The sequence below is a fragment of the Ovis aries genome, chromosome 3, assembly GCF_016772045.2.
Source record: "Ovis aries strain OAR_USU_Benz2616 breed Rambouillet chromosome 3, ARS-UI_Ramb_v3.0, whole genome shotgun sequence".
NCBI lineage: Eukaryota > Metazoa > Chordata > Mammalia > Artiodactyla > Bovidae > Ovis > Ovis aries.
This window is the reverse complement of record NC_056056.1, coordinates 154,781,030-154,794,732: the sequence shown is the minus strand read 5'-3', so window position 1 is coordinate 154,794,732 and position 13,703 is coordinate 154,781,030. Positions and strand designations below refer to the sequence as shown.

At 41.9% G+C, this 13,703-nt stretch overlaps 1 protein-coding gene across 1 annotated transcript in view; it reads left to right on the top strand.

Moving 5' to 3' along the window:
• Positions 1–11,089: 11,089 nt before the first annotated feature.
• Positions 11,090–13,703, top strand: part of LEMD3 (LEM domain containing 3) — a 71,574-nt gene continuing 68,960 nt past the window's right edge. The window contains exon 1 of the mRNA XM_027967483.2: positions 11,090–12,623. Within this exon, the coding sequence (XP_027823284.1) occupies positions 11,099–12,623 (1,525 nt within the window). The 5' untranslated portion in view covers positions 11,090–11,098. The remainder of the gene's footprint in view (positions 12,624–13,703) is intronic.

Here is a 13,703-nt window from a genome sequence, read left to right as displayed (position 1 = left end):
GAAAGCCAAATACCAGATGATATCACTTCTATGTGGAATTTAAAATATGACAAAAATGGACCTATCTATGCAATAGAAACACTCACAGACATGGAGAGCGGACTTGTGGTTGCCAGGGGAAAGGAGAGGCGGGGAGGGACAGAAGGGGATTTGGGGTTAGCAGATGCAACTTTTATATGCAGAATGGATAAACAGCAAGGCCTTACTGCATAGCACAGGGAACTATATTCAATACCCTGTGATAAATCATAATGAAAAATAATATATTTATGTATAACTGAATCACTTTTCTGTACAGAATTAACATAACTTTGTAAATCAATAAAAATATAAGTTCAGAAGAAAACATGTTTTATACATATATAAAACTTTAAAATAGCTTAAACATACTTTATAGATATTATGATATATATATATAGTATATATATTATATGCATATAGAGAAAGACAGAGACAGAGAAACAGAGAGAGAGCGAGCAAGAAGAAAGGGAAGATGCATAAGAATGCTAAATACCAAATTCAGACAACAAAATGGATATTTGAAGGAGGTAATATGGGCATAGATGTTCACAACATAATTCCTTTTGTATATGAAAACAAAAAAATTAGTTATGTATACTTTAAATGGCAACCCGTTCCAGTGTTCTTGCCTGGAGAATCCCAGGGACGGGGGAGCCTGGTGGGCTGCCGTCTATGGGGTTGCACAGAGTCAGACACGACTGAAGTGACAGCAGCAGCAGCATACTTTAATGAAAAATTCTTGGGCGGTTAAAGGAGATAATCTTTCCATCTTTATGGATAATACAATTAAATAAAATTCCCATTATGCAACATTGTTTACCTTCAAAAACCTTCTTACAACCAGGCATGAGGTCTTTACCTTTTTAAAATATTCTTTTTATTTTGGAGAATTTCAAACATGTAAAAAATGTAGAGAGATTAGTATGTTAAACCCCCATGTACGAGAAGTTCTCCTTCTCTTTAAAATGGAGTAACAGATTAGATTTATCCTCTGACCTGAAACAACTGAAAATAAACTGAAACAGTTTTAAGACATTGTATATCAGGCAATGAAGGACACCGATCACTGAGAAAGGAGGGAAGAATGAGGTGAGCCTGGTGCCCCAACTTTATCTGGACAGAAGTTTCAAGCCTGACATCAGAGGGGAACCCAGTGAACATCACTGTGGATCTGTTCTTCAGGGGCCAAATGCACAATGAAAGACCACACACCATTCAGAAATGTTCCTCTTGTTTGGGTGGGCACTAATGTTCTTCTTTAGAGGCAAGCAGAAGCCAGGAGCAAGTTTCTGTCATGAGTGATGGGAGACAAAGCTTTCCATCCCGTTGACTAAAATCAAAAGTGGTCTTCTCCCTCTGCTACCCACTCTGTCCAGGCTTAAACTTCTGGGAAGAAAGGATAAGAAATATCAAAGGATACATAACCAAAAGTTTGAAAGTATTATAAAATACAGACTTGATAATTTTCTGTGCCTGTCTCCTATCAAGTTCTCGTATCACAATCAATATAACACAAAGTAACGATTTAGTAGAAAAATTGGATAATCATAAACTGAGCTATTCAGATCTCTTTACACCATTGTTTATAAGATATGAGGCAGAAAACTTTGGTGTTAAAATGCTTTTTGCTGCTTAAGGAAACCAAATCGCTAGAGTAGCCTGGGTCATGAGCCTCTTTGCAGGTATATTTCTTAAACCTCATGCTGAATTTGTAGATTCACACTTTTCTCCTATTTCTAGCTAATTCTATAGGAGTCTTATCTCTGATGTATTTCTTCTTTGTGTGCCACCTCATAGTCTTTCTAATACTATTTTGTGACATGTGGTATCACTTAATAAGCCAGGCACTTGGAAGGATGGAAATTTCATTCAGACACAGATCCTTATCTCAAAGAACACATAGAGAGAAATAAACCAAGTATTTAAATAAGTCTAACGTAAATGCACAATAAGAAGTACTATATGAAAGTACTTTCAGAAAGTTTGAAACTTGTAAGAGATCTTAACGGTCAAGCATTCTTACTTAATTTTACAGATGAAGAAACTAAATGAAAAAAGGTTAAATTATTTCCTCTGTGAAGTACAATCTTCTCATGTGAGGCATTGTGGTGCCCTGGAAAAAACAGTGAACTTAGGGTGAGACAATCTAGGAATGATTTTGGATATCAGCTAGTAAACTCTCATTAAGCACAAATTATCAAACTTTCTTGAGCCTTAGTTTTCGCATCCATAGAAACAGGATAATAATGCTTGTCTGTTAGGGTTGTCAAAAAGATCAAATGAGATCATGAAAAAGCTTTCTTGATTGTGAGATAATATACAAATATCAAATATTACTACAATTAATTAACTGCAGAACGGGAATAGACCTCAAATCTCATGTTGAGACCTATGTCTATCACATATTAATGTGAAACACTCTCCATGACTCCTTTACATGACTTAGCAATTCACCTTCTTGCACAGGGTAGTTTATAATTATCAATCATATGTATGTTGTTTACTTGAGTTGTATGAGCATTCATCACCTGTTTGAGTTATATACAGCAAATTAAAACAGATGCTCTTTCTATGAAACTTTCTTGGCTAATTCTCACAATTACATAGGATAAGAATTTTATCTAACATTTCTCAATACCATGTTGTATTTTCAGCCTGTTTATTCTGGCTTCTTCCTTAGAAGCACTGTTAGTGTTGAATAAAAGTTGAGCAATTAAAAAGAAAAACATCAGGAACTTTGTAGGTCAAAGACATCCTTGAGGCACTTTAGAGAAGTTAAGTGATAACATCATTATAATATTGTGTTACTTCTTTGATCTGCTAAGAACTTAAACAAAATAATAAGCTTTTTTATTTCTGGGTTTTCTTTCCAATTGTTTCAGGTAGCAATTAAACTAAGGAATAGGTTAACTGTAAAAGCTTTTGCCCTCTTACTCACCTCATTACAGACTCCTTTCTCTTTAGGATGGGTGAGAAAAGTGGGATCTAAGTTTATTTTCACACATATTACTGTATGATTTAAGAAAAGTATTCAAGAGGTTGTGTGCTGTACTAGAAAGAACATGAAATTTGGATTCTGACACCATGGGTTTCAGTTCTCTGTCTGGCCCTTTAGACTTGAGTCAAGAAACTTTTCTAATGTCAGTTTTCTTATTTGTAAAAGATGAAAACTAATAGAATCTACCCTTTGGATTGTCCAGCGAATTGTATGATACTCCGCCCAAAATCAAAAGACAGCTAAAAAGATGTACATCATCTTTGGAAGAGAAAGTAAAATTAAAATCATTTTATTGCAATTAGCAGAAGAAAGAGTATAATAAGACTGTTACTGCCTTGATCACATGTTGCTGCTTGACTATACAAACCTCCCCTCCTCAGTAAGAAGCGGGACACAGTTCTTAAAGCACTAGCCTACTGTGTTCTCCCTTTGCCTGGCAAAGTAATAAAGCCCCTCTTTCCATCTCCTCCATAAAAAATCATTTTAAAAATGAGGCACATGAATATAAAGTTAGAAAATTTATATGGTGTTAGCAATGCAACTGATTTATCAGTATCCTCCATACAGCTCTAAACACTTGCTATCAGTTCAGTTCAGACACTCAGTCATGTCTGACTCTTTGCAACCCCATGAATCGCAGCACGCCAGGCCTCCCTGTCCATCACCAACTCCCGGAGTCCACTCAAACTCATGTCCATCGAGTCGGTGATGCCATCTAGCCATCTCATCCTCTGTCATCCCCTTCTCCTCCTGCCCCCAATCCCTCCCAGCATCAGGGTCTTTTCCAATGAGTGAACTCTTTGCATATGGCCAAAGTATTGGAGTTTCAGCTTCAGCATCAGTCCTTCCAATGAACACCCAGGACTGATCTCCTTTAGGATGGACTGGTTGCATCTCCTTGCAGTCCAAGGGACTCTCAAGAGTCTTCTCCAACACCACAGTTCAAAAGCATCAATTCTTCGGTGCTCAGCATTCTTCATAGTCCAACTCTAACATCCATACGTGACCACTGGAAAAACCATAGCCTTGACTAGACGGACCTTTGTTGGCAAAGTAATGTCTCTGCTTTTTAATATGCTGTCTAGGTTGGTCATAACTTTCCTTCCAAGAAGTAAGCGTCTTTTAATTTCATGGCTGCAATAACCATCTGCAGTGATTTTGGAGCCCAAAAAGAACTTCCAGATGTTCAAGCTGGTTTTAGAAAAGGCAGAGGAACCAGAGACCAAACTGCCAGCATCCACTGGACCATGGAAAAAGCAAGAGAGTTCCAGAAAAACATCTATTTCCGCTTTATTGACTATGCCAAAGCCTTTGACTGTGTGGATCACAATAAACTATGGAAAATTCTGAAAGAGATGGGAATATCAGACCACCTGACCTGCCTCTTGAGAAACCTGTATGCAGGTCAGGAAGCAACAGTTAGAACTGGACATGGAACAACAGACTGGTTCCAAATAGGAAAAGGAGTACGTCAAGGCTGTATATTGTCACCCTGCTTATTTAACTTCTATGCAGAGTACATCATGAGAAACCCTGGGCTGGAAGAAGCACAAGCTGGAATCAAGATTGCCGGGAGAAATATCAATAACCTCAGATATGCAGATGACACCATCCTTATGGCAGAAAGTGAAGAGGAGCTAAAAAGCCTCTTGATGAAAGTGAAAGAGGAGAGTGAAAAAGTTGGCTTAAAGCTCAACATTCAGAAAATGAAGATCATGGCATCTGGTCCCATCACTTCATGGGAAATAGATGGGGAAACAGTGGAAACAGTGTCAAACACTTGCTATGGCTGGGACATAAATTTGAGTCTGAACTTCCTAGATGTCATCTCAAAGAAGGAAACAATGGCAAGTCAGCAAACCAATAAGCTTCCCTGCTGGGTCAGTGGTAAATAATCTGCCTGACAATTCAGGAAAGTGGCTTTGATCTCTGGGTCAGGAAGATTCCCTGGAGAAGGAAATGGCAATCTAACCCAGTATTTTTGCCTGGAAAATCCAAGGGACAGAGGAGCCTGGCAGGCAACAGTCCACGGAGTTGCAAAAGAGTCAGACATGACTCAGTGACTAAAGAACAGCAACAACAACAGCAGACAAATAGTGTCCACACACGAAGTGAAAAAGAAATTCATAGTTTTCCAATTCCTCAAAAAGTGAAACACATAATTACCATATGAAATGAAATTCTTAGGTACATACCCAAAATAACTGAAAAGAGGTATTCAAGCAGATAGTTAATATTGATGGCAGTAGTAGTCACAATAACCAACAAGTAGAAACAACCCAAATTTCTATCAATGGATGACAGATAAACAAAATGTGGTATATCCATTTTACTATTCAGCCATAAAAGGAAATGAAGTGTTGGATACATGTGACATCTTGGTGAATCTCAAAATGCTAAATGAAAAGAGTCAGATGCAAAATGTCACATTATTGTATGAGTCCATTTACATGAAATATCCAGAGGAGTTAAATCCATAGAGACAGGAAGAAGATTAGGTCGTGAGGGAGCTGAAGAAGGGAAGAATAGGGAATGCCTGCATAATGGGTATGGGGTCTCCTTTGGGAGTGTTGAAAATTTTTTGGAACTAGATAGAGGTGATGACTGCACAACTTTGTAAATGTATGAATTGCCACCAACTGTATACTTTTACATGGTCAATTTTATGTTACATGAGTTTCACTTCAATAAAATAACAATAATAAATAAATAAAGCAAAATCCAAAACTGAAACAAATGAGTTGTCTGGAAAATTGCAACAACTGATAATATTGAGGTCAGAAAGGACACTTTCTAAGGAAATAAACCCTTTGCAATATCACTGAACATAATGTGTCATCATTCTTTGGAAGGTCCTTCAATATAGGCTAATGTCATGATTATTAATGGAAATACAGCAAAACATATATTCCTGGGAACCAGGGGGAGTATGGTGTTAGTAATGTGGCTCAAGCTACACTGGTCTCTGACAAGCAGGCTTAAGGCATATTAAAACATATTAAACATATTAAAATACTAAAAATACATAGAGGAAGAGATAGATTATCTATTCTTCTGTAATACTTCATAAATTTTCCTTTAGTCAAAATTTTGAAAGCTCCAGCAGGAGTGAGTTTGAGACTGCACTCCCTGTAGAGTATGTGGGTGCAATTTGCTAATTTAGAGCCTGTGCTAAGTTAGCCAATCTGGAAGCAAGAGTAAGAACCATTGGTAAATGAGGAGAATGTTGGAAGTGAGCAGTGACAGTGCTGAGCCAGTGAAGGTTCTCCTGAGAAATATTAGATCTGCTCAAACAAAGGGTAATTATAACCCCACAGTAGTTCCATGTAATAAATCATGCCCTCAATATCTTGAAGGAGGAAAGGTTTCTAATAGAGGCCATGGGACTATGTATATAAAAACTCTTCGTAAAGTATAAAGTTTATACCAATCATAGTTTTCATTTTTACGAATATCTGGCTATAATACCTAACAAACAAACAACATATTTGAATAGCATTTTCATATACAATATTCATTAATTAGTCTTAACAAATACTTATCGAATATTATTTGTGTACCCAAGAAGGATAGACTATATTATCAACATTTTAGAAAATAATTGAGGTTCTGAGAATCTGAGATTTCCTTAAGTCACATAACTTGGAGACTCCAGACCTTTGGTTCCTAGATCATTCCAAACTTTCTGCCCCAAGGGCTGAAATGACTAAGCGCTATGGTTGCCAAATTCCTTCGTCTTCCTTAAGCACTAAATGTGATTATTTAACACCCTGGGCAAAGATTCATCATTTCTATTTCTGTCTGTGCAGTGGTTCGGTTCAGTTCAGTTCAGTCGCTCAATGCTGTCCAATTCTTTGCAACCCCATGGACTGCAGCTGTCCATCGCCAACTCCCGGAGTTCACTCAAATTCATGTCCATTGAGTCGGTGATGCCATCCAGCCATCTCATCCTCTGTCGTCCCCTTCTCCTTGTGCCTTCAATCTTCCCCAGCATCAGGGTCTTTTCAAATGAGTCAGTTCTTCGCATCAGGTGGCCAAAGTATTGGGGTTTCAGCTTCAGCAGCAGTCCTTCCAATGAATATTCAGGACTAATTTCCTTTAGGATGGACTGGTTGGATCTCCTTGCAGTCCAAGGGACTTTCAACAGTCTTCTCCAACACAACAGTTGAAAAGCATCAGTTCTTCGGCCCTCAGCTTTCTTAATGGTCCAACGCTCACATCCATACACGACTATTGGAAAAACCATAGCTTTGGCTAGACAGACCTTTGTTGGCAAAGTAATGTCTCTGCTATTCAATATGCTGTCTAGGTTGGTCATAACTTTTCTTCCAAGGAGCAAGTGTCTTTTAATTTCATGGCTGCAGTCACCACCTGGAGTGATTTTGGAGCCCCCCAAAATAAAGTCTGTCACTGCTTCCACTGTTTCCCCACTTATTTTCCATGAAGTGATGAGACCAGATGCCATGATCTTAGTTTTCAGAATGTTGAGTTTTAAGCCAGCTTTTTTGCTCTTCTCTTTCACTTTCATCACGAGGCTCTTTAGTTCTTCTTTGCTTTCTGTCATAAGTGTGGTGTCATGTGCATATCTGAGGTTATTGATATCTCTCCCAGCAATCCTGATTCCAGCTTGTGCTTCATTCACCCCAGCGTTTCTCATGATGTACTCTGCATGTAAGTTAAATAAGCAGGGTGACAATATACAGCCTTGACGTACTCCTTTCCTGATTTGGAACCAGTCTGTTGTTCCATGTCCAGTTCTAACTGTTGCTTCCTGACCTGCATACAGATTTCTCAAGAAGAAGGTCAAGTGGTCTGGTATTCCCATCTCTTTCGGAATTTTCCATAGTTTATTGTGATCCACACAGTCAAAGGCTTTGGCATAGTCAATAAAGCAGAAATAGATGTTTTCCTGGAACTCTCTTGCTTTTTCAATGATCCAGTGGATGCTGGCAATTTGATCTCTGGTTCCTCTGCCTTTTCTAAATCCAGCTTGAACACCTGGAAGTTCACAGTTAAGTACTGTTGAACCTGGCTTAGAGAATTTTGAGCACTACTTTACTAGCGTGTGAGATGAGTGCAATTGTGCAGTAGTTTGAGCATTCTTTGGCATTGCCTTTCTTTGGGATTGGAATGAAAACTGACCTTTTCCAGTCCTGTGGCCACTGAGTTTTCCAAATTTGCTGGCAAACTGAGTGCAGCACTTTCATAGCATCATCTTTTAGGATTTGAAACAGCTCAACCAGAATTCCATCACCTGCACTAGCTTTGTTCATAGGGATGCTTCCTAAGGCCCACTTGACTTTGCATTCCAGGATGCCTGGCTCTGGGTTGGTGATCACACCATCATGATTATCTGGGTTATGAAGATCTTTTTTGATTAGTTCTGTGTATGCTTGCCACCTCTTCTTAATATCTTCTGTTTCTGTTAGGTCCATGCCATTTCTGTCCTTTATTGTGCCTATCTTTGGTTGAAATGTTCCCTCGGTGTCTCTGATTTTCTTGACGAGATCTCTAATCTTTCCCATTTTATTGTTTTCCTCTATTTCTTTGCATTGATTGCTAAGGAAGGCTTTCTTATCTCTCCTTGCTATTCCTTGGAACTCTGCATACAGATGGGTATATCTTTCCTTTTCTCCTTTGCCTTTTGCTTCTCTTATACTTACAGCTATTTGCAAAGCCTCCTCAGACAACCATTTTGCCTTTTGGCATTTCTTTTCCTTGAGGATGGTCTTGATCCTTGCCTCCTGTACAATGTCATGAACCTCCATCCATAGTTCTTTAGGCACTCTGTCTATCAGGTCTAATCCCTTGAAACTATGTGTCACTTCCACTGTATAATCGTAAGGGATTTGATTTAGGTCATACCGAGTGGTCTAGTGGTTTTCCCCACTTTCTTCAGTTTAAGTCTGAATTTGGCAATAAGGAGTTCATTATATGTGCTACAGTCAGCTCCTGGTCTTATTTTGGCTGACTGTATAGAACTTCTCCATCTTTAGCTGCAAAGAATATAATCAACCTGATTTTGATATTGACCATCTGGTGATGGTATTTTCTTTAGTTGCTGTTGCACGGAGTTCTCTCTCAGAATCCATGCTTACCAAATACACACACAGTGCTTGGCTGTACATTATTGGCTAACATATGAGTGTACCTTGTGTGTTAGGTGTGGTGCTAAGAATTACACAGACATACTTCCATTTAATCCTTAAAATAGCTTTCTGAGGAAGGTTTATCATCTCTCCTTTGATAATATAGAAATTATGACTCAGAAAGATTAAATAATTTGACCAAAGCCACAGGCAGAAATATATACAAATAGTCTGACAATCATTGTAGGAGAATATTAAAGATTCCTAAAAATCCGAGGCTAACCTCTGTGATTCCTACCTGAAGAGCCAGTAGAGTGTTAAACAAATGTTGAAAGTTCGTGACAGGACTGGGTCTATATCCAGTTTTGCTTAACTTCAGACTCACAGCTTAACCACTCTGCTATTCTGAGACACAGGTCTAGTATGTTTGTAATCATTTGATTCCCCACCCAGACAATTATGTTAATAAATTTTGGGTCATTATCATCATAAGTGGCTAAACTTTTCTATGTCAAATCCCCTTTAAAATACTTAACAGTCATAGAATTCAGGAACATTTATGGATTTTAAAGTCCTCTGATGAATGACTAGGAAGTGCCTGTCCATGTGAGAGTATTTTTGAGGAGATGGCAAAAGTAAAAAATTCAGATTACTGAGTATTATTCTGCTGCTGGATTCAGGATGTCAAAAAACTAGTATGTATGCTTTTGACTAACATATTTTCCTGTTCAGATGTGTATAATGTAAGAGGGCAAAATAATTCATTTGATGAAGACATCGTGGTATGTCAGATACTGTGGTAGATGCTGCCACATAGCTGCTAGGGTTTGAGTATTCAAGAAGTGTCAATCTGCCAGGGTTAGAGGAAAAGGGAAATGTTCTTTACCAAACAGGGCAAATCTCATCTCTCTGAGAATCATTTCCTGTTCTGTAAATGAGGGGGTTGGATCTCCAGGTCTTAATTGATTCTGTTTTTTGACTGTATGGTTTCTTCTCTTCTGCCACTACTCTCATGTGAAAATATTCTTCTCACACTGTCTTAGCTTTGCAATGCATTAGTTTGACAAACGTCTACTGAATTTCTACTGTCAGGCACTAACGGGGTGAATGAAGCAAGGTTCCTCCGCTCATAAAGCCTACAGTTCAAAAGCATAAGACAATAAATAAATAGGAAGACAAGTGCATAAAAATAATCATTAATAATAAACAAATAACTATAGGTTGGAAAGGTTCCAGGAAGAAAATAAGCAAGATGGCACGTTTTTGTTTCTTCAGTCATATGATTGGCTCTTTCAATTCCCCAAATGACGACCTATCAAGGTTATCAGATTTTAAAAGGAAAAAAATGATGATACCTTACAACTAACTCAGGAATCAATAAGCATTACTCTTGAAGAAAATTGTATTGGGCTGGTTTACTCTGTATCTTTTCCTTGAAACATTAGAGGAGCGGCTTCTCAAAATGAGCCTCGAGACAAACTTTTTTTTTTTTTTTTTTTTCCGTGAGTCAAGCGGAAAGACAAAGTGAAAAGAGAGAACCAGGGCTCAGGAAAATTTGCCAATCACCTGGCCATCAAGATTTCTTTAAGTCTCTAGGTTCCCCTTGGCAGCGGGAATCTGGATGAAAAGAAAATTAATGCTAAAAACTTCAAAGCAGATTTCAATTATTACTGCCCGGTGGCAGGAACCTGGAAAGAAGAGGTCAAGGTGTGGCTTGGCAAGAGGCAACTCCCGGGAAAGGCGCTGAGACGGGCAGGGCGGAGAACAGACGAAGGAGACACCCCGAGATGAAAGCGCAGAAAAACTTTCGGCCGCTGAAGCCGCGCGCGGCTCAGGTGGCCCTTTCCCGCTCAGGTGAGCTCCTCCCGTGCCTCCCATTGGCCAAGGCGCCCGTGGCGCTGGGAGGGCGACGCAGCCCGGTCTAGTTCAGGGTCTAGGGCGGCGCGTCACTTCCGGTAGCGCGGAGCTTGTAAAACACCCTGGAGAGAAAATGGCGGCGGCAGCGGCTTCGGCGCCTCAGCAGCTCTCGGATGAGGAGCTTTTCTCTCAGCTCCGCCGTTACGGCCTATCTCCTGGCCCAGTGACGGAGAGCACCCGTCCGGTCTACCTCAAGAAGCTGAAGAAGCTTCGAGAGGAAGAGCAGCAGCAGCACCGGTCCGGGGGCCGCGGCACCAAGACGCGGAACAGTAATAACAATAACACGGCAGCCGCCACGGTCGCCGCCGCCGGACCAGCGGCGGCGGCCGTGGGGATGGGGGTCCGGCCGGTCTCCGGCGACCTCTCCTACTTACGGACTCCTGGGGGCCTGGGCCGGGTTTCGGCTTCGGGCCCGGAGACCCCCTTGGGAGGGCCTGGGGGCGCCTCGGCCACCCTCACGGCTGGCAGCAAAGTACTGCTGGGCTTCAGCTCGGACGAGTCGGACGTGGAGGCCAGTCCCCGGGACCAGGCCGGCGGCGGCGGCGGGAGGAAAGACCGGGCTCCGCTCCAGTATCGCGGACTCAAACCGCCGGCGGCGCCCCTGGCCGCCAGCGAGGTGACTAACAGCAACTCGGCCGAGCGGAGGAAGCCCCACTCGTGGTGGGGGGCCAGAAGGCCGGCGGCCCCCGAGCTGCAGAGCCCGTCGGGGAGAGATGGGGCGGCGGACGACGAGGAGCAGGAGGGGGAAGACGGCGATGACAGGGACCCAGAGGCCGAGGAGCCGCTGTGGTCCGGCAGGACAGTGAATGGCAGCCGGCTTCTGCCCTACAGCTGCCGGGAAAACTATTCGGACTCGGAGGAAGAGGAGGACGACGACGTGGCCTCCAGCAGACAGGTATTGAAGGACGACACCCTTTCTCGGCATCGGCCCAGGCGGGGCCACAGTAAGCCTCTCTCGCCGCTGCCTGCGAAATCGGCCGTCGGCCGGCTGGAGACCTCAGTTCAGGGAGGGGGAGGCATCGCGATGAATGACAGGGCGGCGGCCGCCGGGAGTCTAGACAGGAGCCGAAACCTCGAGGAGTCGGCGGCGGCGGCGGAGCAGGGAGGAGGGTGTGATTCGCTGGACTCCAGCCCCATTCCTAGATACCGCGTTAACACTAAGAAACTAACCCCTCTCCTGCCGCCGCCACTCGCGGACATGGACTCAACCCTGGATTCGTCCACAGGCTCCCTTCTTAAAACCAATAATCATATCGGCGGCGGGGCCTTCGGCGTGGACTCCCCCAGGATTTTTCCCAACAGCCTCCCTCCCAGCGCGGCGGTGGCCGCCTCGAGTTCACTCAGGATCAATCACTCCAATCATACAGGCTCCAATCATACCTACCTGAAGAACACATACAACAAACCGAAGCTTTCCGAACCCGAGGAGGAACTTCTCCAACAATTTAAACGGGAGGAGGTGTCCCCAACGGGGGGTTTCAGTGCCCACTATTTGTCCATGTTTCTCTTAACTGCTGCCTGCCTATTTTTCCTCATTTTGGGACTGACTTACCTAGGCATGAGAGGGACAGGAGTATCCGAGGATGGAGGACTCGGCAGTAAGTATTCAACCCCGTGGTGAAGGCAACAAAGGGAATGCTGTTAGTGGTCGGCTCTAGCCGCACTGGGCGTTTTACCCGAGGTGACTTCAACCTGCAAGCACATGGTTTAATAGTGCAACACAACACATTGAGGGCATTCGTGTCATCTTTCTTTAAGAAAGAATATGGTTATCGTGATAAGAATGATAACCCCGTGGCTGGTTTTAAGGTTTTTCTGTATGATGTATTGGGGAATTCAAAGCATCTTTTAAAAGAACAAAATATTATAAGCAAGCCTGTTAGTAGAGAGCATTTAAAATGTGTGACTTAAATTTTCTTTGGGCCCTAAGTAGTAACCATATGTGGAGATGCCAGTCTGATTACTCAAAATTTGAAGTTATGTTGATGGTTCAGGCATCATAAAGGCAGTGGGTTTTTAAAAAATTGAGTTGTTGTTCTAAAAGACAGTGTAAGATCTCTTGAAACTGTAGTTAAATATTTTGTAATATTGCGGTGTTATATTTTGTAGTATTAAGTAAATGTGTAGATATCTCTAATTTCTTTAAAGTGAATGAATGCAGAAAGTCAGAAGTCATGCTTCTAAACTGATTGATTTCCCAGCCCAGAGCAGCTCCACTTCCACCAGTGGAAAAAAGTAGTGGAATGGCAGTGCAGGGTTTTGCAGTCACCTTAATTTGGATTGGTCTCCGGGCCCTGCCTTTTGCTTTGCTGAATGGCTGTGGGCAGTCTCCTTCACTCATTCATTAAGCCAGCATCATCTGTATTGAGCACTCAGGATACAGCAGTGGTAAGTCAAGGTGTCCCTGCCCTTCAACACAGGAAGAAAATGAATACTGATCACTTTATGTTCTATGAAGGATATAAGGATGGTGTAATTGGTGTACTCTACTATAGACAGGGCTCTAGTATAGAGGGCTTCCCTCATGGCTCAGTTGGTAAATCATCTGCCTGCAATGCAGGAGACCCAGGTTTGATTCCTGGGTCGGAAAGATCCCCTGGAGAAACAAATGGCAACCCACTCCAGTATTCTTGCCTGGAGAATCCCATGGACAGAAGAGCCTGACAGGCTACAGTCTT